Source organism: Hyla sarda, chromosome 3 (assembly GCF_029499605.1).
Source record: "Hyla sarda isolate aHylSar1 chromosome 3, aHylSar1.hap1, whole genome shotgun sequence".
Classification (NCBI taxonomy): Eukaryota; Metazoa; Chordata; class Amphibia; order Anura; family Hylidae; genus Hyla; species Hyla sarda.
In genome coordinates this window covers 28,790,605-28,813,950 of record NC_079191.1, presented here as the reverse complement: position 1 = coordinate 28,813,950, position 23,346 = coordinate 28,790,605, and the positions used below count along the sequence as shown (strand labels likewise).

The following is a 23,346-nucleotide window of genomic DNA, read 5'->3' as shown; positions in this document are numbered from 1 at the left end:
CGATATAGAGGCCGTAGCAGCGTGACGTCATGGCTCCGCCTCTCATGACATCACGGCTAGTCCCCTTAATGCAAGTCTATGGCAGGGGGCGTGACGACCGCCATGCCCCCTCCCATAGACTTGTATTGACGGGGACGGGCCATGATGTCACGAGGGGTGGAGCCATGACGTAACGATGCTCCGGCCCCTGTATTGCCCGTCATTACGTGCAGAGCGATCTCGCTCTGCGCAGTAATGATAGCGGGGTGCTGCAGCAGTGATCCCCGGGGTCCCCAGCAGCGGGACTCCGGCGATCTGACATCTTATCCCCTATCCTTTGGATAGGGGATAAGATGTCTTGGGGCGGAGTACCCCTTTAAGGGGTTAAAGGTGTATTCCGGGCAAAAACATTTTGTCCCCTATCCAAAGCATAGGGGATAAGATGTCTGATCGTGGGGGGCCTGCTGCTGAGACCCCCCGTGATCTCCCTGAGGCACACGCATTCTATGCGGGTGCTGAATATCCACTTTGGGAAAACTCCGGGTGTCCGGGACTGTGGACATCACGCCATGCCCCCTCCATTCATATCTATGGGAGGGGGCGTGACGACCACCGCGACCCCTCCCAAAGACATGAATGGAGGAGGCATGGCGTGACGTTATTTCCCCAGTCCCACAAACCCAGAGGTTTCCTAAACTGGAGATTCAGCACCCGCATAGAATGCAGTTGCTGCAAGGAGATCGCGGGGGGTCTCAGAAGCGTGCCCCCCATGATCAGACATCTTATCCCCTATACTTTGGATAGGGGATAAAATGTTTTTGCCTGGATTCCCCTTTAGTAACTAAAGAGGAAGAACTGGAGAAAACCAACCAAATCCACCCCAGCAATGAAGGGGACAGAGCACTCCCCTAAACACTGATCAATTGGGCTGATAGGAGTCTGGCCACATGGATTTGAAATTGAAGCCACTTCTTAGACTAGGCCATCAGGCCATTTAAATAAGCAGAAAACCCTTTAAAGTGACTTGTGCTTAAATAGCTGGCCTCAGTGTATGTTGCACAAAGCCTTTTCTGTACCGCATTATAGATGCCAAGTGACAGCTCAGCAGTATCATGGCAATGCCAACATCAGAGAGAGGTGGAGACCCATGTGATGAAGTTTATAGGGGGAGGGCAGATTAAGTAATAGACATAGACAGGTAATAGGTGAGCCAAGTTTATTAACTAGAAGAAAGGGAACATGAGCTCCCCGGAAAGAATAATAGCCTTGTGTAGAGCAAAGGTGACACGAGATGTCTATTAGGACATAATAGGTTTGGGTAGAGAAAAGGTGAAGAATGAATACTCTGTTAAAATGGAACGTAAAAGTTGTTTCCATTTATCGTAGTAATAAACAAAAAGTAGAGTATTTTTGTATTTAAAGGAACAGTAAACCTAGTGTAGGGCCTTAGGTCTTGTACAGCATTTGTTACTTTACAAAAAGGTCTAGTTTTATCATTCACAAATTCAGTAAAACCCCAACCAAGTCCTCAAGGTCCACAAACATTTAGGGTTTTTTCAGTAACTCCATTGGATTTGAACTGGTAAAAATGTAAATCCTGGACTGTTGGTGGCCTTGAGGACTGGGTTTCTTTTATTTACAGTACATGACATAATGAGAACCATGGGGGAGGGGGGAGGGGGATTTATTAAAACGTGTCCAGAGAAAAAGTTGCTGAGTTGCCCATAGCAACCATTCAGATCGCTTATTTCATTTTTGAACAGGCTTCTGAAAAATAAAGGAAGTGATCTGACTGGTTGCTATGGGCAACTCAGGAACTTTTCCTCTGGACAGGTTTTGATTAATCTCCCCCCCATGTGTCTAAAGTGACATAGCTGTACAAAAACAATGCTGCCATTGGAGACGTACACCCCCCCCCCATCTAAAAAAAAAAAAAAAAAAAACTTCTAAATAAAGTCTCATAAAAAAAAATCTAAAGAATAAGCCGTAACACAGTTTCTTCCAACTAGGACACGTTATATGACAAACTAAACTACGGACCATGGTGATCCTACAATACTCACCCTTTGGCTATAGATGTGGCTTATTTATGAGTCTCAGTTTCATAAAAGTTAGTAGAAAAGACAATAAAATGATGGCTAAAATATGAAAAGATGGGATGCCAAAGAAAGAAAAACAAAAAATTGAACAGGAACAGGCTTTATTTTTACTACTAGAGTAGAAAGGTGTAGAATTGATGACTTTTAGTCAGGTTTAGCTAAAATATTAAAACAAAACATTATAAACAGTAAAATGAATGCAAGAACTAGACCCAGGGAAAGAGCATAAGCCAAGAGGTTGGCCTGGAAGAGACAACTGTGATGTGGCTGGGAGTTGTGGTGCACAGTCCTGTAGGCTTGAGTTCATTCACAGGGTAAAAGTCCCACACTTCCTTGGGCATGCTGAATTGAAGAAGGAGCTCCGCCTAGGGTATCGGGCATGGGGTTCCCCGAGGGCATACCCTGGTGATGATATCATTGCTGATAGTGTTTCACTGCCTTTGATGTTGGAGTGGTGCGCAGAGACCCCAAGACTAAAGGGGTTGAATGAATGGTAACTTCCCTGAACAAAAGTAACCTTTTCCACAAGATGGATTGTATAAAACCTTGAATAGTTCTTAAAGCCTTTAGACAGAATGGTGGATGATTTCACCATTTGCCTCCCAGCATTTAGACTTGCTTGGTGTTATATTATGATTGAGCTGCAGTTTCCTATCACAGGATGTTGGTCTGAACAGAGAATTGGCAGCCACAAAGTCCTACCCAATTCAGGTAGCAGATAAAAGCTGTTAGTGTGGTAACCTGATACAGAACATATTAATCTGCCTGCCCTGTCAGGTATATATTGCCTTAGTTGTCTATTTTGGCCCACAGCTCCAGGGAAATTGCTATTTATTGTTCCATGCTTGATTCCAATGTATGTTGTTTTTCCTGTATAAAGTGTACTGTTTCCTTTAAGGGAAAGGTTGCCGAGGTGTCATGTGATCACTGTGGCCAATTGTCGTGGGCCCTAAGCCCCCTGGTCGGGCTAGACAGGGCCGAGTCAGTTGAGTTTAGTTTAGTGTGTGGAGAGGAAGTCAGGTCCAGGAGAGGAGAGTCTGTGTAGTGTGGAGAGAGAAAAAACTGAGTGCAGCGTCCAAGTCACAAAAGTTAATGAAGTCTGAGGAGAAGTCAAATGCAGAGCAACTACACTAAACTGCTAGCATTCTGCCATCCAGGCCAAGTCAGTCCAAGTTTTCGGGAGGTGTGCCTGAGAGCTCCCCATAGTGCAAGACAAGGATATCGAGAGTAAAAAGGCTCCGGCAGCTCTGGTCCAAAAGCCAAAGTAATTAAGCAATTCCATGAATGTAGTGTGGAGCACCCCAAGTCTGTGTTAAGTCAATCTAAATTATTTAAGTTGCCACATATGCACCATAACTACACGTCCCAGAGTGCCCAGTAATCTAAAGTGATTATTTCTGCAACTTTACCCCACTTATTGCACTACTAAAGCTTGCTGTTATACTGCATGGACTGTACCATCTGCCTACCAGAATATTCCGTAAAATAGTTTTTGAAACCCTGCATCTGTGGTTTTTATTGCCCCAGGGCTTGACCCAGAAAGCTGCTTATCTTTGGAGTGTGGAGGTTAACACTACCCTTGTGTCACAAACTCTATTCCACTCAACACCCTGTCATACACTACACAAACCACCCTGTTAGCCACCACATTAGGTACTTGTAAACACTTACCCCCACAGGCTGAGAGTTGTAGTTGTGAGAGTTGAAGAAAGGCATCCTTCAGATAGGGGTAAGATGGCTACTTGGACTCTTTGGAACAACAGTCACAGAACCTGAGTAGATCTTTGGAACTAAAGCCCCCCAATGCATTCAGGAGTTTTCCCATCTGGGAGAGTTATTCCCAGCCATTGTGCCTCCAGCTGTTGCAACACTAACACTCCCAGCATGCCTGGACAGTCGTTGGCTGTCGGGACATGCTGGGAGTCGTAGTTTTGCAACAGCTGGAGTCACACTGGTTGGGATACACTGGTATGAAGTTTGATAGTGTGAGCAGATTTACAGCCAAAGTAAACTTTAAAGAGGGTTACAATGTATCAGGGGAAAAACAAGATGCTACTGAGGGGTGAAGCCAGTTCTCGAGGTGTTTTGTAATACCTTGTGTTGTAATCGCTCAGTATAATGATTCTCCAAGAGCTTAAAAGCTGAGGATTCATTGTTGGAGGCCAGAAGATCGGAGGCTGCACCGCTGGACTTTTTGTGCTGCACAAAGTATAGGTGCAATGTTTTTTTGTTTTTTATTATTATTATTATTTATTATGATGATGATTATTATTTGTTATTATTATTTAATATTATTATTAATACTAATATTCTTATTATTTTTTTTTATTGTATTAACTTACGGGGACATACTATACATTACATGCAGCTGCACGCTTCCTACTATCAGATTGCATGGAAGGGACTGAGCTCATGATTAATTACAGTGCCATACCTCATTATTACTACTAGATTGTTATTGGGGGGTATGGGGGGGGGTGCTATAGGGGGTACAGAGGTAACATTTGACCCCAGGCCCCTGCCATCCCACATAGAAAGATACCAATGGCACACAGCTGGGTGGGGGAAGGGGGGTGCGGTGTGGTGCAGTAAAGTCTAGAGGCTTTTTACACATCTATTTCAAGTAACATTGTATATAAGAGATGACAGCAGCTGAGGTGTGTACTATAATGCTATGCAGCATCTGAGGTGTGTATTATAATGCTATGCAGCATCTGAGGTGTGTATTATAATGCTATGCAGCAGCTGAGGTGTGTATTATAATGCTATGCAGCATCTGAGGTGTGTATTATAATTCTATGCAGCAGCTGAGGTGTGTATTATAATGCTATGCAGAGGCTGAGGTGTATTCTCATGCTATGCAGCAGCTGAGGTGTGTATTATCATGCTATGCAGCAGCTGAGGTGTGTATTATCATGCTATGCAGCAGCTGAGGTGTGTATTATCATGCTATGCAGCAGCTGAGGTGTGTATTATAATGCTATGCAGCAGCTGAGGTGTGTATTATAATGCTATGCAGCAGCTGTGGTGTGTATTATCATGCTATGCAGCAGCTGAGGTGTGTATTATAATGCTATGCAGCAGCTGAGGTGTGTATTATAATGCTATGCAGAAGCTGAGGTGTGTATTAGCATTCTATGCAGCAGCTGAGGTGTGTATTATAATGCTATGCAGCATCTGAGGTGTGTATTATAATGCTATGCAGCATCTGAGGTGTGTATTATAATGCTATGCAGCAGCTGAGGTGTGTATTATAATGCTATGCAGCAGCTGAGGTGTGTATTATAATGCTATGCAGCAGCTGAGGTTTGTATTATAATGCTATGCAGCATCTGAGGTGTGTATTATAATGCTATGCAGCATCTGAGGTGTGTATTATAATGCTATGCAGCAGCTGAGGTGTGTATTATAATGCTATGCAGCATCTGAGGTGTGTATTATAATGCTATGCAGCAGCTGAGGTGTGTATTATAATGCTATGCAGAAGCTGAGGTGTGTATTATCATGTTCTTCGGCAGCTGAGGTTTCTATTATAATGCTCTGTGCAGCAGCTTATGTCTGTATTATACTCTGCAGCAGCTACAGTGTCTGTTATGATGTTCTGCAGCAGCTGAGGTGTGTATTATAATGCTCTGCAGCAGCTATGGTGTGTATTGTAATGCTCTGCAGCAGTTGAGGTGTGTATTATAATGCTCTGCAGTAGCTGAGGTGTGTATTATAATGCTCTGCAGCAGTTGAGGTGTGTATTATAATGCTCTGCAGTAGCTGAGGTGTGTATTATAATGCTCTGCAGCAGCTATGGTGTGTATTGTAATGCTCTGCAGCAGTTGAGGTGTGTATTATAATGCTCTGCAGCAGTTGAGGTGTGTATTATAATGCTCTGCAGTAGCTGAGGTGTGTATTATAATGCTCTGCAGTAGCTGAGATGTGTATTATGATCTTCAGAAGCTGAGGTGTGTATTATGATGTTCAGCAGCAGCTAAGGTGAATTTTATAATGCTCTGCAGTAGCTGAGGTCTGTATTTTAATACTCTGTAGAAGTTTAGGTGTGTATTATAATGCTGTGCGGAAGCTGAGGTGTGTATTATAATGCTATTCGGAAGCTGAGGTGTGTATTACTATGTTTCAAACAAAAGTGCATTAAGAATTACATAGTACAGTAAACACTGATGCACTTCGAGTAGGGGTGATCCTTAATCATGGAATCATGGTACGAATAAGGGTCATACTGACCTGAAACCCATCAGCATTTACTGTCCTATGTATTGCTTATTTGATGAACAAATATAGAAGGTCCTTTTAACTGCACCGCAAGAGCTAGATTCTTTCTTCTAGGATGTATAAGGGTATGTTCCGCTGAAAAATTCTGATGGAAATTCCACCATAATTTACTGATTTAAATGAGATTCTGCAGTCCAATTCAGACAGCAGAAATTCTATTTTTAAATTCCCCCAAAATATAACACCATTTATATGTTATGCGGAATTCTGCAGGGGAATCCCATTGAAATCAATAGGGCTTGAATTCCTGAGGAAATCTGTGTTCTTAAAACACAGAAGTTCAACCACAATTCCGCCGCTATTCCGTTCATCAAGCTTTGCTGAACAGAATTTCTGCGGAATTGGAAGAAATTCTGCTGTGTGAACATACCCTTTTAGTGTTCTGCAGAAGCTGGGTGTTTATTATTATGTTCTGCAGCAGCTGGGGTGTGTATTATATTGCTCTGCAGCGGCTGGGGTGTGTATTATATTGCTCTGCAGCAGCTGATGTACATATTATCATGCTCTGCAGCAGCTGGGGTGTGTATTATATTGCTCTGCAGCAGCTGATGTACATATTATCATGCTCTGCAGCAGCTGGGGTGTGTATTAAATTGTTCTGCAGCAGCTGATGTACATATTATCATGCTCTGCAGCAGCTGGGGTGTGTATTATATTGTTCTGCAGCAGCTGATGTACATATTATAATGCTCTGCAGCAGCTGAGGTCTGCATTAATATGTTCTGCAGTATTTGTTGTTTGTATTATGATGAAACTCTGAGACTCGATAGTTACAATGAATTACTAGCAGAGGTTTCCTCTGTATTTTTATTACATATTTCTGTGGTTTTGCAGCATGATTTTTAACCCCTTAAGGACAGACTCATTTTTTACCTTCAAGGGGTTCTCCGGGGATAAGATGGCTGATCGTGGGGGTCCCGCCGCTGGGGACGGAGCATAGTGACATCACGGCTCCACCCTTGTGTGACATCACACTCCGCGCCCTCAATGCAAGCCTATGGGAGGGGGCGTGACACGCTCCGGGGGCTGATTCTAATGGGGTGCGGCGAGGAAGATCATGGGGGTCCCGGGACCCCCGCGATCAAGCATCTTATCCCCTATCCTTTGGATAGGGGATAAGATGTCTTAGTGCCGGAGTACCCCTTTAATGACCAGGCTCTTTTTTTATTTTTTTTATTTGACTGGGTCTCTTTAAATGGTAATAACTTTAGAACGCTTTTCCTGAGCAGAGCGATTCTGAGACTGTTTTTTCGTGACATATTGTACTTTATATAAGTGCTGCATTTTTGTTGACACATGCAACATTTTTTGTTAAAAACTCCAAAATATTGTAAAAAAACTGGAAGATTTCTGGAGTTTTTTATAAATAATTTTTTTTATGGTGTTTACTGTGCGGTAAAAGTGATGTTATATTTATTCTGTGGGTCGGTACGATTATGGCGATATCCATTTTATATACTGTAGCTTTCCATGTTTTTCCTATTCTGCCATTCATTTTCCAACAGCCGTCACTTTTTTATTTTTCGTCCGACGCCATTGAGTGAGGGCTGATTTTTTGCAGGATGAGCTGTACTTTTTATTGGAATCATAATTGTCAAATGTGCTAGCTTTTGATCATTTTTATTCCACAATTTGTACCAAAATTGGCGAATTTTGCGCTTTTTTGTTGTTTTTTATTTTTTTTATTTAATGGCGTTCACCATGCGGGATAATTTACATTATAGTTTTATAGTACATATCATTATGGACGTGGCAATGCCTATTATGTATATGATTTGTGCTTTTGATCTTTTTTATGACAATACAGGGTTTTATTGGGAAAGGGGCATTTTTATTTTTTTTACACTTCATAAATGCATTGAACAACCTTTTATTATTTTATTTTTCACTTTTTACAGGTTATACTATGCTGCAATACATTTGTACTGCAGCACAATATGACCTGATCTGCTGCAGATACTACAGACTGTGCGATCCAGCCCGTAGCAGGCAGACAGGAGGTAATCATCTGACCTCCTGCTGCCGCAGCAACCAACGGTGACCTGCAGTGGCATCGTGGCGCTGTCGTTAGTGAACAGGGGGAGCGAGCTCCCCCTGTTAACACCATAGATGCCGTGATCAGGATTGATCACAGCATCTATGGGGTTAATTCTGCCAGGAACGGCGCGATCGCAGCCCCGGCACTGCCTGCTGCAGTGCGGGAGATCGCTAGGACGTATTCATATGTCCCAGCACACGAACATGTCAGGTGCTTGGACGTATGCATACGTCCTATAGCGGGAAGGAGTTAATACCCTAAATATTAACCATAACATGTTCACCGTAGTAATATTATGACTTTCAAAATAAAATGCATTGCATTAATAAGTATACATACCCTATAATACCTACATGTAGAATTATTTAGCAATCCATTTGTTTTGTCACATGATATTTTATAGTCTTTCCTAATGTCCTATTTGTCTTTTTTAGATTCTACGAAATCCAAGTTCACAATGGACCTGGTCACAGTTCTCTTGTCCATCGTCGTCATTTTATATTTGGCCAATGTCTTCAAGAACCAGAAACATGGAAATAGCAAAAGTTTACCACCAGGTCCAACACCTTTACCGATCATTGGGAATTTTCTCACTATAGACTTGTCAAAACCTCATATAACATTAATGAAGGTAATAGAAATAATAGCCCCAACAAGGGTGCAGACGACCCCCCACCCCCATTTCACCAACTACTGGGGAAATAGGGGGGTCGTCTGCTCCCTTGTTTGGCGCTCCTTGAGAATACTTTGTTAAATTTTCAAACTAGTTTAAGGCTATGTGAACATGGTTTTTGGTCTATATTTTTAGCCTAAAAGTAGACATTTTTCATCCTATATATTGCTGCAGCATGCTTTAGAGTATGTTCACACACTGTGGATTTTTTTGCAAATTTGTTGCAGATTTTTTCAATCCACTTCAATTAAAAATCTGCAGCAAATCCAGGATTATGAAATAATCTTGGCCCTTTTGCTGCCAGTAGTTTTCCTCCTGTAGGTAGGACCCTCCTGTAGGTAGTTTTCCCCCTAAATGTAGGACCCTCCTGTAGGTGGTTTGTCCTCTGTAGGTAGGATCTTCCTCTGTTAGAAGTTTGCCCCCTGTAGGTAAATCCACCCCTCGCACCCCAAAGGTAGGACCCCTATTTAGGTAGTTTTCCACCAGTAGGTAGGACCTTCATGGAGATAGTCTGCCCTTGAAAGTGGGATCCTCCTGTAGGTAGCTTTCCCCCTGAAGGTAGGACCCTCTGGTAGGTAGATGGCCCTCTCCACCTGAAGGTGGGACTCCCATGCAGGTAGTTTGCCACCAGTAGTCGGGACCTTCTTGTAGATAGTCTGCCCCTGAAAATAGCATCCTCCTCTAGGTAGCTTACCCCCTGAAGGTAGGACCTTCCTGTAGATAGATCCCCCCCCACCTGAAGGTAGGACTACCATGTAGGTAGTTTGCCACTAGTAGGTAGGACCTTCCTGTAAGTTTTTTTGACTCTGAAGGTAGGACCCCCTGTTGGTAGTTTTCCTTTGTAGGTAGCATCCTCCCCTTAGGTAGTTTTCACCCTGTAAGCAACCTACAAGGGAGGTCCAACCTTGTGGAGGCAAACTACCTACAGGGTACAAACAACATACAGGACAGTCCTACTGACTGTCCTGTAGGTTGTTTGTACCCTGTAGGTAGTTTGCCTCCACAAGGATGGACCCACTTGTAGGTTGGTTGCCAACTAAAGGTAGGGCCCCACTGTTCTCATGAAGGAGCAGAATCATACATGTCAGTCTGGCTTCCTCATTAGTGTTACACTGCTATGTAGCTGCTGTGTAGATTTAGATAGGCTGAATTAGATGGGCAGACTGCTGCCAGATTAAGATCCTGAAAAATTCTTGATACGCTAGAAAATAACCACAACCTATCTTCACAGCTGGCTAAGAAGTATGGCCCAGTCTACAGCATCCACATGGGCATGACAAAAACTGTTGTCTTGTGCGGTTTTGAGGCGATTAAAGAGGCGCTCATCAACCACGCTGAAGTCTTCTCCGACAGACCCGTTATACCTTCCAATGCCAAATTATCGGGGAACAATGGTAAGCAATTTTTTTCTTCTTTAAATGATGACTATGCCCTCCCTAAATGAAAGAAGTCCTTGCCCCTATACACTCGGCAGGCTAGAGGTAAGTGGTGATGCCGCATGTAGTGTCGTTACTGTGTCAATAAGACGTATTCAGTGCATTCGGAACTTTTTACTATTATAAAAATTTATTAATTTGCATGGACATAAGTATTCAGACCCTTTCACACGTACTGGATCTGCTGCAGGTTTAATGTTTTATTAGTGTAACTAAATAATTGAACATATCACAGATCTGCAGCAGATCCTTCACTGATAACAGCTGACGGGGGTGGGTGGGGGAGGGGTCCTCGTGATCATTGGTAAGGGCTTGTTCATACTGGACCTCTTGAAGTCCCATCTGGTACAGATGATATAACATGTCTTCCTTTTATTCAGGTGTTGTTTTTTCCAATGGAGAAAACTGGAAAGTGATGAGAAGATTTACGCTCTCCACACTACGAGATTATGGAATGGGGAAAAAAAACATCGAAAACAGGATCAGCGAGGAGGCTGAGTGTTTAGTGCAGAAGTTCAGATCCTACGAAGGTGAGGGCTAACTTTTACTCTAAAGTCTAATGATGCGGGGTAAATAATATATGGAGCAAGACAAAGGGCAACTTGAAGCTCTTGCATCTCTGGTTCAAAGACAATTAAAGGGGTATTCCGTCCTTATACAGATGTAAGATCGCAGGGGTCCCGCCGCTGGGATCCCCATGATCTCGGTGCAGCCCCTGGCATTCTGTGCCGGGTACTGCCTCTGAGACACAATGTTACAACCACGCTGCCCCTTGTGACGTCATGCCACGCCCCTGCGTTGTGTGATGTCACAAGGGGGTGTAGCCCTGACGTCACATCCCGGTCTCAGAGGCAGCACCCGGCACAGACCCAGCGGCGAGACCCCTGTGATCTTACAACTTATCCCCTATCCTTTGGATAGTGGATAATATGCTCTGCAGGCTTCATCTATAATTTTCCCAGAGCTAGAGGGTGAAGCTCCCTCCTCCTCCATAGACTTGTATTGCTTGTGTGGTTTCCCCACAGGACCTGGTCCTGTCCCTGTCTAAAGTCCCCTCAGCCAGATTCCCTTCATTCCCATAGGGCTCTCCTGCAGGGCTTACCCCTGGTCGCTTCATATAAATTGTATATTGTTTAATATATAAAGATAATATAAATGTATATGAAATATAAATGTATAGGACCTTTCCGGGTCACGTGATGTACAGTTGTAATGTATGATATGCTTAAGGACCTTCCGGGGTCATGTGATGTACCCAGAGTTCACTGGGTTCAGGACTTACAGGTTTTCTGACCAATGAGCTTAGTCCAGCCCCTTATTATATAAAGGGCTGTAGTCAATCAATTCTCTCTCTTAGTTCCTGCCCTTATCTCATGGACATTAAAGAAGCACAAACATCTCAGCAAAAATCGCAATTCATCTAGGCCAAAGGCTAAGAACCTGCAGCCACTAAACCATGAGTTACAAAGCTCAATCTATCAAATCCTGTGTGACTACTACCAGCTCAAATATTATAATTAGTAGCACAGTGGCCTGTATCAAAACTCATTGCTTCAAAGTCCCAGCAAAACCTGTGAGGAACCTGTATCCCGGTTACCTCTTAAGAGACTGTTGCAGAAAATCTTCAAGTAAAGTTCTTCAATTTATTCATAAAGTCTGCTGCGGACATTCCGTTATTTTCCCTGCCGTTTCTGGGACGGTTGGCAGTAGGACCATTAACACTAAGGAAACCTCACTCTGGCGTCACGACATCTATGGGTTAATACCACCAGACCCTGCACTTACATCACCGCAAAACCCCAGACACCACAACTCTCCTGGTTCACCACACTTGTCTTTCAGACACAGGACAAAGTTGAGCTGATTTTCAGAGAAGATTTGAGCAGCAGTAAGGGGGGAGGGGGGATTGATAACAGGAGAAAGAAGATCATGTACAAAGTTTCTTATATTCGCTTGTACTATTGATCTATGCAAAGTATGTTGGCAGTGCCTACTTAAAGGGGTTATCTAGGAATAGAAAAAAAGCCGATCTCTTCCAAAAACAGCATCACACCTGTCCTCAGGTTTTGTGTGGTATTGCAGCTCAGTTCCATTGAAGTGAATGGAGTCAGGTTGTAACAACACACACGACCTAAGGAAGAAATTTAGCTCTGGTTTTCTAATCCTGGATAACCCCTTTAAGCAAATTATGTTTGTATGGAATATATCAGGTTTCTAAACTCAAGAAGAGATGGCATTGTTATTGTTGTATTGTATATTTTTTCAGGAAAGCCCTTTGGTGATTTGACCAGCATTAACGCAGCCGTAGCCAATATCATTGTGGCCATAATGCTCAGTAAAAGATATGACTACGAGGATCCGACCATACAGAGGCTGATGGGTTTAATCAGTGATAATGTAAGACTTGGGGGAAGCCCATGGATCAGGGTGAGTCACAACTGTATTATTTTATCTATTTATTTAGTTTATTTTTTATTTTTTATATTTTTTTTATTATTCATTATAATAGACTGTAGTAAATATGAAAAATTAGGAATTAATAAAATTATCGGTGATGGTAATATTAGACAACAGGTATAGAAGCTTAAATAAGACAGGATAATATTTCTAAACACTGTACACATAGATGTATACAGGGCTCAAGTCTTGCAGGAACGCGTGGGAACTGTGTTCCTGCACTTTTTCCACAGCATGAACACAGTTCCTATTAGCAGGACCAGCCCTTGAGTGGAAATCTTGGACCCTTGGATAGATACCGCATGTAGGTGTCACTCTCTGGTCTCTGGGGAGGGGTTGTACTCTTCATAGGGGCTATATAGGTCTACAGACATTTTTCTGTCGATTCACTCCCATTTATTGCACCACACATCCTGCTAAAATGTCTATTCAGACAGTACAGGATTGAATTATGTATCTCCAATGCTGTCCACCATTATAGTTTCCAATAACTCAGTTTGTTGTCATACGATAAAAAAAAAACAGTCAGCAGAGAGCACTGTGCTCGTGATGTCATCAGTGTTCCAAAAAGAAAGGAATTTCCTGTACTGTCCATTTGAAATACATAGCGGACGGCACTGCTCACACTTTAGCCTGACTGGTTAAAGGAGTACTCTGATGAAAACCGTTTTTTCTATTAAATCAACTGGCTCCGGAAAGTTTAACAGATTTGTAAATTACTTCTATAAAAAAATCTTAATCCTTCCTGTACTTATTAGCTGCTGAATACTACAGAGGAAATTCTTTTCTTTTTGGAATGCTCTCTGATGACATCACGAGCACAGTGCTCTCTGCTGATGTTATTATAATTATAAGTCTTTATTTATTGTTGCCCTTAGTGGGATTTGAACCCAAGGCCCCAGCACTGCAAGGCAGCAGTGCTAACCACTAAGACACCATGCTGCCCTTAGCATACTTCTGCTATGCACGGTTGCTAAAATGGACAGAGATGTCAGCAGAGAGCACTGTGCTCGTGATGTCATCAGTGTTCCTCTGTAGCATTCAGCAGCTAATAAGTACTGGAAGGATTAATATTTTTTTAATAGAAGTTATTTACAAATATGTTTAACTTTCTGCCACCAGTTGATTTAAAAGAAAAAAGGTTTTCCCCGGAGTACCCCTTTAAAGGGGCAATCCGCTCCTAGACATTAAGATGTCTGATCGCAGGGGTCCCACCGCTGGGGACCCCTGTGAACTTCCTGCTGTACCTGGCATTCATTTAGTGTGTTGGGTGCAGTGCCGCTTGCTTCCCCACGATCAGAAAGAGGAAAATATGTCTATGGCCAGAATACCCCTTTAAATGTTGTATATAGATGATGTAAATAATATCAACTTGTATCCCTTATGTTAGTATTGATTGTTACATTTTACACTTGTTTGTTTAGCTATATAACAGTTTCCCGTCACTGATGGACGGTCTCCCCGGACCTCACCGAACAGTTTTAAGGAACACCAGAAAGCTCCAGAAATTCATAAGAGAAACATTTACCAAACGGCTGAAAGAACTGGATGTAAATGACCAGAGGAACCTTGTGGATGCCTTTCTAGCCAAACAACAAGAGGTACGATACACTTTACACTTCACATACTCCGTTGCCCCAGCATTCGGAACATTTACCGTATTTTTCGCCATATATGGCGAATACCTGCGGCCATCAACGGCCGGGACCCACGGCTAATACAGGACATCACCGATCGCGGTGATGCCCTGTATAAACCCTTCGGATGCGGCGATCAAAGCTGACCGCCGCGTCTGAAGCGAAAATAACACTAATCCGGCTGTTCAGTCGGGCTGTTCGGGACCGCCGCGGTGAAATCGCAGCTTCCCGAACAGCTTACAGGACACCGGGAAGGACCTTGCATGGCCAGCGCTCTCCTTCGTCATAATCACGTCGTCGCGCACGCCGTCCCGTCATCCAATACATTGTTTTCCTGCGGAATTCGCGCGGAATTTGCACGCACTTTGCATGGAATTCGTGCGCAATTTGTGCGGAAATGGCTGAAAAACCCTTCTTTCTTTCTCCCCCATGTCCGTGCGCAGTTCCGTGCGCAGTTCACGAATTTCCCGCGAATTGCGCATGTAAAAAAAAAATAAAAAATTCCGGACGTAAATTTTTCAGCGTGAATTACTCTTCATTTACTCCGTGTGAACTTAATCTGGCACTTGTGGCCGTGACATTTATAAAGCAGGGTGGTTCCATAGCTAAGATCAGAATAGACTCCCTTATTATGGTGCCAGATTTTGCCACCAGGAGATTCCCTTGGGCCATTTTCCAATTCTAATTCTATTGAAGTTGGCCATAATAGTTAACCCCTTAAGGACGCAGCCCATTTTCACCTTAAGGACCAGAGCATTTTTTGCACATCTGACCACTGTCACTTTAAGCATTAATAACTCTTTTACTCTTTTACTTTTCATTCTGATTCCGAGACATATTCTTCTTTATGTTAGTGGTAAATTTTTGTCGATACTTTGTAAGCACGCATGGCCTTCAATTTCGGACACATTCTCTCTCCAAAAGCCCAATGGAGCTCCTTCTCTTCTGAGCATAGTAGTGTGCCCGCAGAACACTTTACATCCACACATGGGGCATTTCCTTACTCAGAAGTAATGAGGCTACAAATTTTGGGGGGCTTTTTTTCCCCTATTTTCCCTTGTGAAAATGAAAAATGTAGGGTAGCACCAGCATTTTAGTGAAAAATATATATTTTTCATTTTCACATCCAACTTTAACGAAAATTTGTCAAACACCTGTGGGGTGTTAAGGCTCACTATACCCCTTGTTACGTTCCGTGAGGGGTTTTGTTTCCAAAATGAGATCACATGTGGGTATGTATTGTATTACGTTTATGTCAGAACTGCTGTAAAATCAGCCACCCCTGTGCAAATCACCAATTTAGACCTTAAATGTTCATGGTGCGCCCTCACTTCTGAGCTTTGTCGTGCACCCGCAGAGCACTTTGCGTCCACATATGGGGTATTTCCGTACTCAGGAGGAATTGCGTTACAAATTTTGGGGGTCTTTTTTTCCTTTTACCGCTTGTGAAAATTAAAAGTATGGGGCAACACCAGCATGTTAGTGTAACATTTTTTATTTTTTACACTAACATACTGGTGTAGACCCCAAGTTTACCTTTTCATAAGTGGTAAAAGGAGAAAAAGACCACCAAAATGTGTAACACAATTTCTCCCGAGTACGGAAATACCCCTTATGTGGCACTAAACTGTTGCCTTGAAATACGACAGGGCTTCAAAGCGAGAGAGCGCCATGCGCATTTGAGGCCTAAATTGGGGATTTGCATCCGCCACCAAAATACCCTACGGCAGTGTTTCCCTAACAGGGTGTCTCTAGCTGTTGAAAAACTCCCAGCATGTCTTCACAATCAGTGGCTGTCCGGCAATACTGGGAGTTGTTGACTTTCAACAGCTGGAGGCTCCGTTTTTGAAACTGTGCCGTACGAGACATTTTTCTATTGGGGGGAGGGGTGGTAACTGTGTAGGGGTATGTGTATATGTAGTGTTGTACTTTTTATTTTGTGTAGTGTAGTGTTTTTAGAGTACATTCACATGGACGGGGGTTTACAGCGAGTTTCCCGCTGGGAGTTCAAGCTGCGGCAGAAAATTTGCTACAGCTCAAACCTGCAGCGGGAAACTCACTGTAAACCCCCGCCCGTGTAAATTTACATTCGCATGGGGGGAGGGGGGACCTCCAGCTGTTGCAAAACTACAACTCTCAGCATGCCCTTTGGCTGTCTGTGCATGCTGGGAGTTGCAGTTATGCAACAGCTGGAGGCACACTGGTTGCAAAACACAGTTTGTTACTTAAAGGGGTATTCCAGGCCAAAACTTTTTTTTATATATATATATATCAACTGGCTCCGGAAAGTTAAACAGATTTGTAAATTACAAAAAAATAATTGAATAGTAAGCGCTGTATTATACACACAAGTTACAAACTGACCTGTAGATAGTATGGTTTCTGAAAAAAATCGGTGGTGGCGGTGTAAGTGTAATGATCCCACAGCAATGCTGTTACAGCGTGATCGCTGTGTATTGCAGTGAAGGAGGTACCTCTCTGCAGATACGTGGGCTCACTGAAGTGGTGTTCCAGAGGTTGCAAGTGGTTCTTACTGAATTGACTCCCGGATGTAGCGGGTTACTTCTTTTAATGTTGTTTCCCAGAGTGTAACTTCATGAAGGGTCCGGTCTCAAGGAAGGAGAGTGGATTGCAGTGGGAGGGCACCCCGGCCGGTGGCGCCTCTACCAACTGGATCCAGACGAGGGAAGCGGAGACTTCCGAAACGTATGTCGATAGCCTTGTGGACTGCTGAGGATACCATAGTGACATCACTCCCAACACACTCAGTCGGAACCTTAACCCGATCGTAGCGTGCGTGCAAGTTGGTAGAGGCGCCACCGGCCGGGGCGCGCTCCCACTGCAATCCACGCTCCTTCCTAGAGACCGGACCCTTCATGAAGTAACACTCTGGGAAACAACATTAAAAGAAGTAACCCGGTACATCCGGGAGTCAATTCAGTAAGAAACACTTGCAACCTCTGGAACACCACTTCAGGGAGCCCACGTATCTGCAGAGCGGTACCTCCTTCACTGCAATACACAGCGATCGCGCTGTAACAGCACTGCTGTGGGATCATTACACTTACACCGCAACCACCAATTTTTATCAGCAACCGTACTATCTACAGGTCAGTTTGTAACTTGTGTGTATAATACAGCGCTTACTATTCAATTATTTTTCAGTATATTACTTTCTACACAGTGTGCATCCATAGGGGAGCACATTTATAGTAAAGCAGCAGTACAATCACACATCAAACCAGACCCATCCAGCGCTAGTGATCTTTTTTTTTCTCTAAGATTTGTAAATTACTTCTATTAAAAATTCTTAATCCTTCCAATAGTTATTAGCTTCTGAAGTTGAGTTGCTGTTTTCTGTCTAACTGCTTTCTGATGACTCACATCCCAGGAGCTGTACATCTCCTATGGGGATATTTTCCCATCATGCACAGATCCCGGGACGTGACATCATCATTGAGCAGTTAGATAGAAAACTTCGGAAGCTAATAACTATTGGAAGGATTAAGATTTTTTAATAGAAGTAATTTACAAATCTGTTTAACTTTCCGGAGCCAGTTGATATATAAAAAAAGTTTTTGCCTGGAATACCCGTTTAACTCAGTGATTCGCAACGTGTGCCTACACCTGTTGCAAAACTACAACTCCCAGCATGCACGGTCTGTCAGTGCATGCTGGGAGTTGTAGTTTGCAATAGCTGGAGGTACACTGGTTGCAAAACGCTGAGTTAGGTAACAAACTCTGTGTATCGCAACCAGTGTGCCTTCAGCTATTTCAAAACTACAACTCTCAGCATGCATTGACAGCTGAAGGGCATTCTGGGAGCTGTAGTTATGCAACAGCTGGAGGCACACTACCACATCGCCCAGCATGCCCTTTGGCTGTTTGTGCATGCTAGTTGTTGCAGTTATGCAACAACTGGAGGCACACTTTTTATGAAAAAAAAAGTTCCTCCAACTGTTGCATAACTACAAGCCCCAGCATGCACAAACAGCCAAAGGGCATGCTGGGAGTTGAAGTTTTGCCACCAGCTGTTGCAAAATTACAACCCCCAGCATGTCCTTTGGCTGTACATCCTGGGAGTTGTTGCTTAGCAACAGCAGGAGGCTAACAACTCACCTCCTGCTGTAGCCTGCAGCCGCCACTGAGGACGCTGCTGCTACCGCCGCCCTGGAACCTCCGCCGATGCTGCCGACACCATGGACCCTCCACATTGATGCCAGGGACCCCTGCCTTCCCCGATGGACAGGTAAGGGACCCCCGTCTGGCCTGATCGCCACCTCATCAGCTCCCAACAGGCTCTGTGATTGATTGATCATCCGGACCGATCAATCACGCGATCATTAGGTGGCACCCGTGCCACCTCACTCCTGCTGGTAAAGGGTGATAGGTGGCATCTCGGACACCACCTATCACCCTTTTCCGAGTCACTGGGTCACCGGAGACCTGATTGTCCCAAAATCGCCGCTAATTGCTGGTCTGAATTGACCGGCAATTTGCGTTGATCGCCGATATGGGGGTCTCAGGAGTTTGCACAGGGTGTCTGCTGAACTGAATTCCCACGGGCGTGCAGGTACGCTTTGGGTCCTAAAGTACCAGGGCGTCAGGGCATACCTGTACGTCATGGGTCCTTAAGTAGTTAAAGGGGTATTCCAGTGAAAAGCTATTTTTTTCATGTCAACTGGCTCAACTGGATTAAGATTTCTTAATAGAATTAATTTACAAATCTGTTTAACTTTCTGACTCCTAGTTGATATGAATTATTTTTTTTTTCACTGAAATACCCCTTTACAACACAAACATGAAATACACACCACTACATGGCATATTTATTACAATTTCCCCCTTTTTTTTTTTTTTGTTCTGTTCAGGGAAAGTCTGAATCCACCGAATATTACCACAATGATAACTTAACTGCACTGGTAGCCAACCTGTTCGCTGCTGGAATGGAGACCACAGCAACAACCCTGAGATGGGGGCTTCTGCTCATGATGAAATATCCCGAGATTCAACGTAAGAACAAGATTGATAAAATCCAATAAGATACCGTAGCCAAAAGTTTTTTCATTTATTTTTTTATTTTATTTATCTAAGTAATAACAGTACAATGATTTCATTTGTTTATGTATTTTTTACTTGTGTATTCAATTATTAGTCTATTTTGTGTGACCCTCTTTTTGCTTCCTGGAGGCCTTCCATAAAGGTGTAACATTCTACCGCTTTACCTCCTTACCTTTGAATAGTCATGATTCTTAAAATTTTCTATCTACAGACCCATTATGAGGCTTGTTTTAGGTGGGACCTATTGTACTTTGCCAAATCCAACAAATAAATGTATGTCACCTATTCACACCTGGATGGGTGTAATGGATTTTTTATAGTGAGGGCTCACAACTCACTAAGAATCCATGTACAGTAGCAATAAAAAATTAACGCCAAACACCACTTTCTTGCTTTTTTCAATAGCTTTAGTGAAAATCTTGCGTAAATTCACAATGTCTTCAACAAATATTGCAAAAAGTCAAAAAATAATAATTCACCCAAGGTGCACCTTCTACGGACACTCTAGACACTCTTCGAGTTGCAGGAGATTTTCAGCCCATGTCCAGGCTCCCTTTAGCTGGACGACCTTCCTCTCACGAAGGGGAACAGACTGGAGCTTGCGTCAACACTTTATGACGTTTCGGACGTTTCCTTTTTCAAGTTTCCCTAATGTGCTCCCATCACCACATTAAATAGTCTCGCAAGAACTTATCTGTAAGAACGAAAATAACCAAGTTAAAATCACATACATAAAAATGGAACTAAGAACAGCATACAAGATGACTTCTCACAGGTAGACTCCAAAGATGCAGGATTCATTCAGCCCGTTAGGGATCAATGGATTTAGCGTCTCGATCCAATATACTTCACGTTGCAATAATCTTTTCTTTACATCATCTTCCGTACTACCTTGTATTTCATCTATCATCATCCCCCTTAATTCACTTATTCTATGGTTCTGTATGACAAAATGTCTGACAACCCTCCTGCAGGTCGAAGAGTGTCGAGCGTGTCCGTAGAAGGTGCACCTTGGGTGAATTATTATTTTTTGATAATTTGTAATGTCAACTTTTGCTATATTTGCTAAAGACATTTATGGACATTTATCAAGGGGTTTAGTCAGGTTTTCTTTACTATAATTGTCGCAAAATTGTCGCAACTGCGACTACGCGATTTTTCGTGCGACGTTTTGACTGGAAAGCGCGAAAAGCAAGTTTTCCAAAAATTAACTACGTAGTAATAATTTTAAAATGGACCAAGGGTAGTCAGGTATTTATTAACTGCGACAGTCGCAACTGCGCAAAAAAAAGTCGCAACAGGGTTACAAATTGACTAAATTTACTCCAGCTCAAACATGGAGCAGAAAAAGCTACCACCAAAGTAAAAAAGGAAAAATTGCTTACGTGAAAGAAAATTATCAACAGGCTGAAAGCAGTTGATAAATAAGTCACACATAAGCAAAAAAAAAGTAAGGGAAAAATTACTAAAAAAAAGAATACATAAGCAAACATTGATAAATGGCCCTCATTGTGAATGTATGCAAGATTTTCAGTAAAGCAATTGAAAAAAGCAAGAAAGTTGTGTTTGGCGTTTAATTTTTATTGCTGCCTATTGTACTTTGTAATGACATGACTTATTTTACCAAAAAATTAGAGCACAATAATAACAAAAAAACTTGTGTGGGAAAAAATTTAAGAAATAGACGCAAATAATTGGGGGGTTCATTTCTTGTTTTCTTTTTATGAATATATATATATATATATATATATATATATATATATATATAGATATATATATACACAGTCATGGCCGGAAATGTTGGCACCCCTGAAATTTTGCTAGAAAATGAAGTATTTCTCACAGAAAAGGATTGCAGTAACACATGTTTTGCTATACACATGTCCATTCCCTTTGTGTGAATTGGAACTAAACCAAAAAAGGAGGAAAAAAAGCAAATTGGACATAATGTCACCAAACTCCAAAAATGGGCTGGACAAAATTATTGGCACCCATAACTTAATATTTGGTTGCACACCCTTTGGAAAAAAATAACTGAAATTAGTGTTTTACTATAACCATCAATAAGCTTCTTACACCTCTCAGCCGGAATGTTGGACCACTCTTCCTTTACAAACTGCTCCAGGTCTCTCTTGTTGGGAGGCGCCTTTTCCCAACAGCAATTTTAAGATCTCTCCACAGGTGTTCAATGGGATTTAGATCTGGACTCATTGCTGCCACTTCACAACTCTCCAGCGCTTTGTTGACATCCATTTCTGGGGCTTTTTGATGTATGTTTGGGGTCATTTTCCTGCTGGAAGACCCAAGATCTGGGACGCAAACCCAGCTTTCTGACACTGGGCTGTACAGTGCGACCCACAATCCGTTGGTAATCCTCAGATTTCATGATGCCTTGTACACATTCAAAGCACCCAATGCCAGAGGCAGCAAAACAACCCCAAAACATAATTGAACTTCCACCATATTTCACCGTAGGTACTGTGTTCTTTTCTTTGTAGGCCTCATTCCGTTTTCGGTAAACAGTAGAATGATGTGCTTTACCAAAAAGCTATATCTTGGTCACATCTATCCACTAAATGTTTTCCCAGAAGGATTTTAACTTACTCAAGTTCATTTTGGCAAAATGTAGTCTAGCTTTATTATGTCTCTGTGTCAGCAGTGGGGTCCTCCTGGGTCTCCTGCCATAGCGTTTTATTTAGTTTAAATGTCGATGGATAGTTCGTGCTGACACTGATGCTCCCTGAGCCTGCAAGACAGCTTGAACATCTTTGGAACTTGTTTGGGGCTGCTTATCCACCATCCGGACTATCCTGCATTGACACCTTTCATCAATTTTTCTCTTCCGTCCACGCCCAGGGAGATTAGCTACAGTGCCATGGGTTGCAAACTTCTTGATAATGTTGCGCACTGTGGACAAAGTCAAATCTAGATCTCTGGAAATGGACTTGTAACTTTGCAATTGTTGATATTTTTCCACAATTTTGGTTCTCAAGTTCCCAGATAGTTTTCTTCTCCTCTTTCTGTTGTCCATGCTTAGTGTGGAACACACAGAAACACAGTGCAAAGACGAAGTGAACTTCTCTCCTTTTTATCTGCTTTCAGGTGTGGTTTTTATATTGCCCACACCTGTTACTTGCCCCAGGTGAGTTTAAAGGAGCATCACGTGATTGAAACAATCTTATTATTCCTAAATTTTGAAAGGGTGTCAGTAATTTTGTCCAGCCCATTTTTAGAGTTTGGTGACATTATGTCCAATTTAAATGTTTTCCTCCCTTTTTTGGTTTAGTTTCAATAAACATGTGTTTAGCAAAACATGTGTTACTGCAATCCTTTTCTGTGAGAAATACTTCATTTTCTAGCAAAATTTCAGGGGTACTAACATTTACGTCCGTGACTGAATATATATGAAGTGGCCGCCAACACGCCCCTCATGTATCCCATAGAGATACATAAAGGGGGCCACGTCATGTGGGGACGCTCCCTTCCTGTGGACTGCCAGGGCCACGTACAGGAGATGGCGGGGGTTCCAGCAGTCGGACCCCCCAGGGCGTCTGCCGGCCTTCAGTATCCTGCACTATGGGGGAGATTTATCAAAGTCTGTCCAGAGGAAACGTTGCTGAGTTGCCCATAGCAACCAATCAGATCGCTTCTTTCATTTCGCAGAGGCCTTTTCGAAAATGAAAGA

General features: G+C 42.7%; 1 protein-coding gene across 1 annotated transcript in view; it reads left to right on the top strand.

Moving 5' to 3' along the window:
* Positions 1-4,167: 4,167 nt before the first annotated feature.
* Positions 4,168-23,346, top strand: part of LOC130361231 (cytochrome P450 2C14-like) — a 33,539-nt gene continuing 14,360 nt past the window's right edge. The window contains exons 1-7 of the mRNA XM_056563983.1: positions 4,168-4,292; positions 8,832-9,028; positions 10,302-10,464; positions 10,887-11,036; positions 12,773-12,933; positions 14,388-14,564; positions 19,472-19,613. Coding sequence (XP_056419958.1) covers positions 8,855-9,028; positions 10,302-10,464; positions 10,887-11,036; positions 12,773-12,933; positions 14,388-14,564; positions 19,472-19,613 — 967 coding nt within the window. The 5' untranslated portion in view covers positions 4,168-4,292; positions 8,832-8,854. The remainder of the gene's footprint in view (positions 4,293-8,831; positions 9,029-10,301; positions 10,465-10,886; positions 11,037-12,772; positions 12,934-14,387; positions 14,565-19,471; positions 19,614-23,346) is intronic.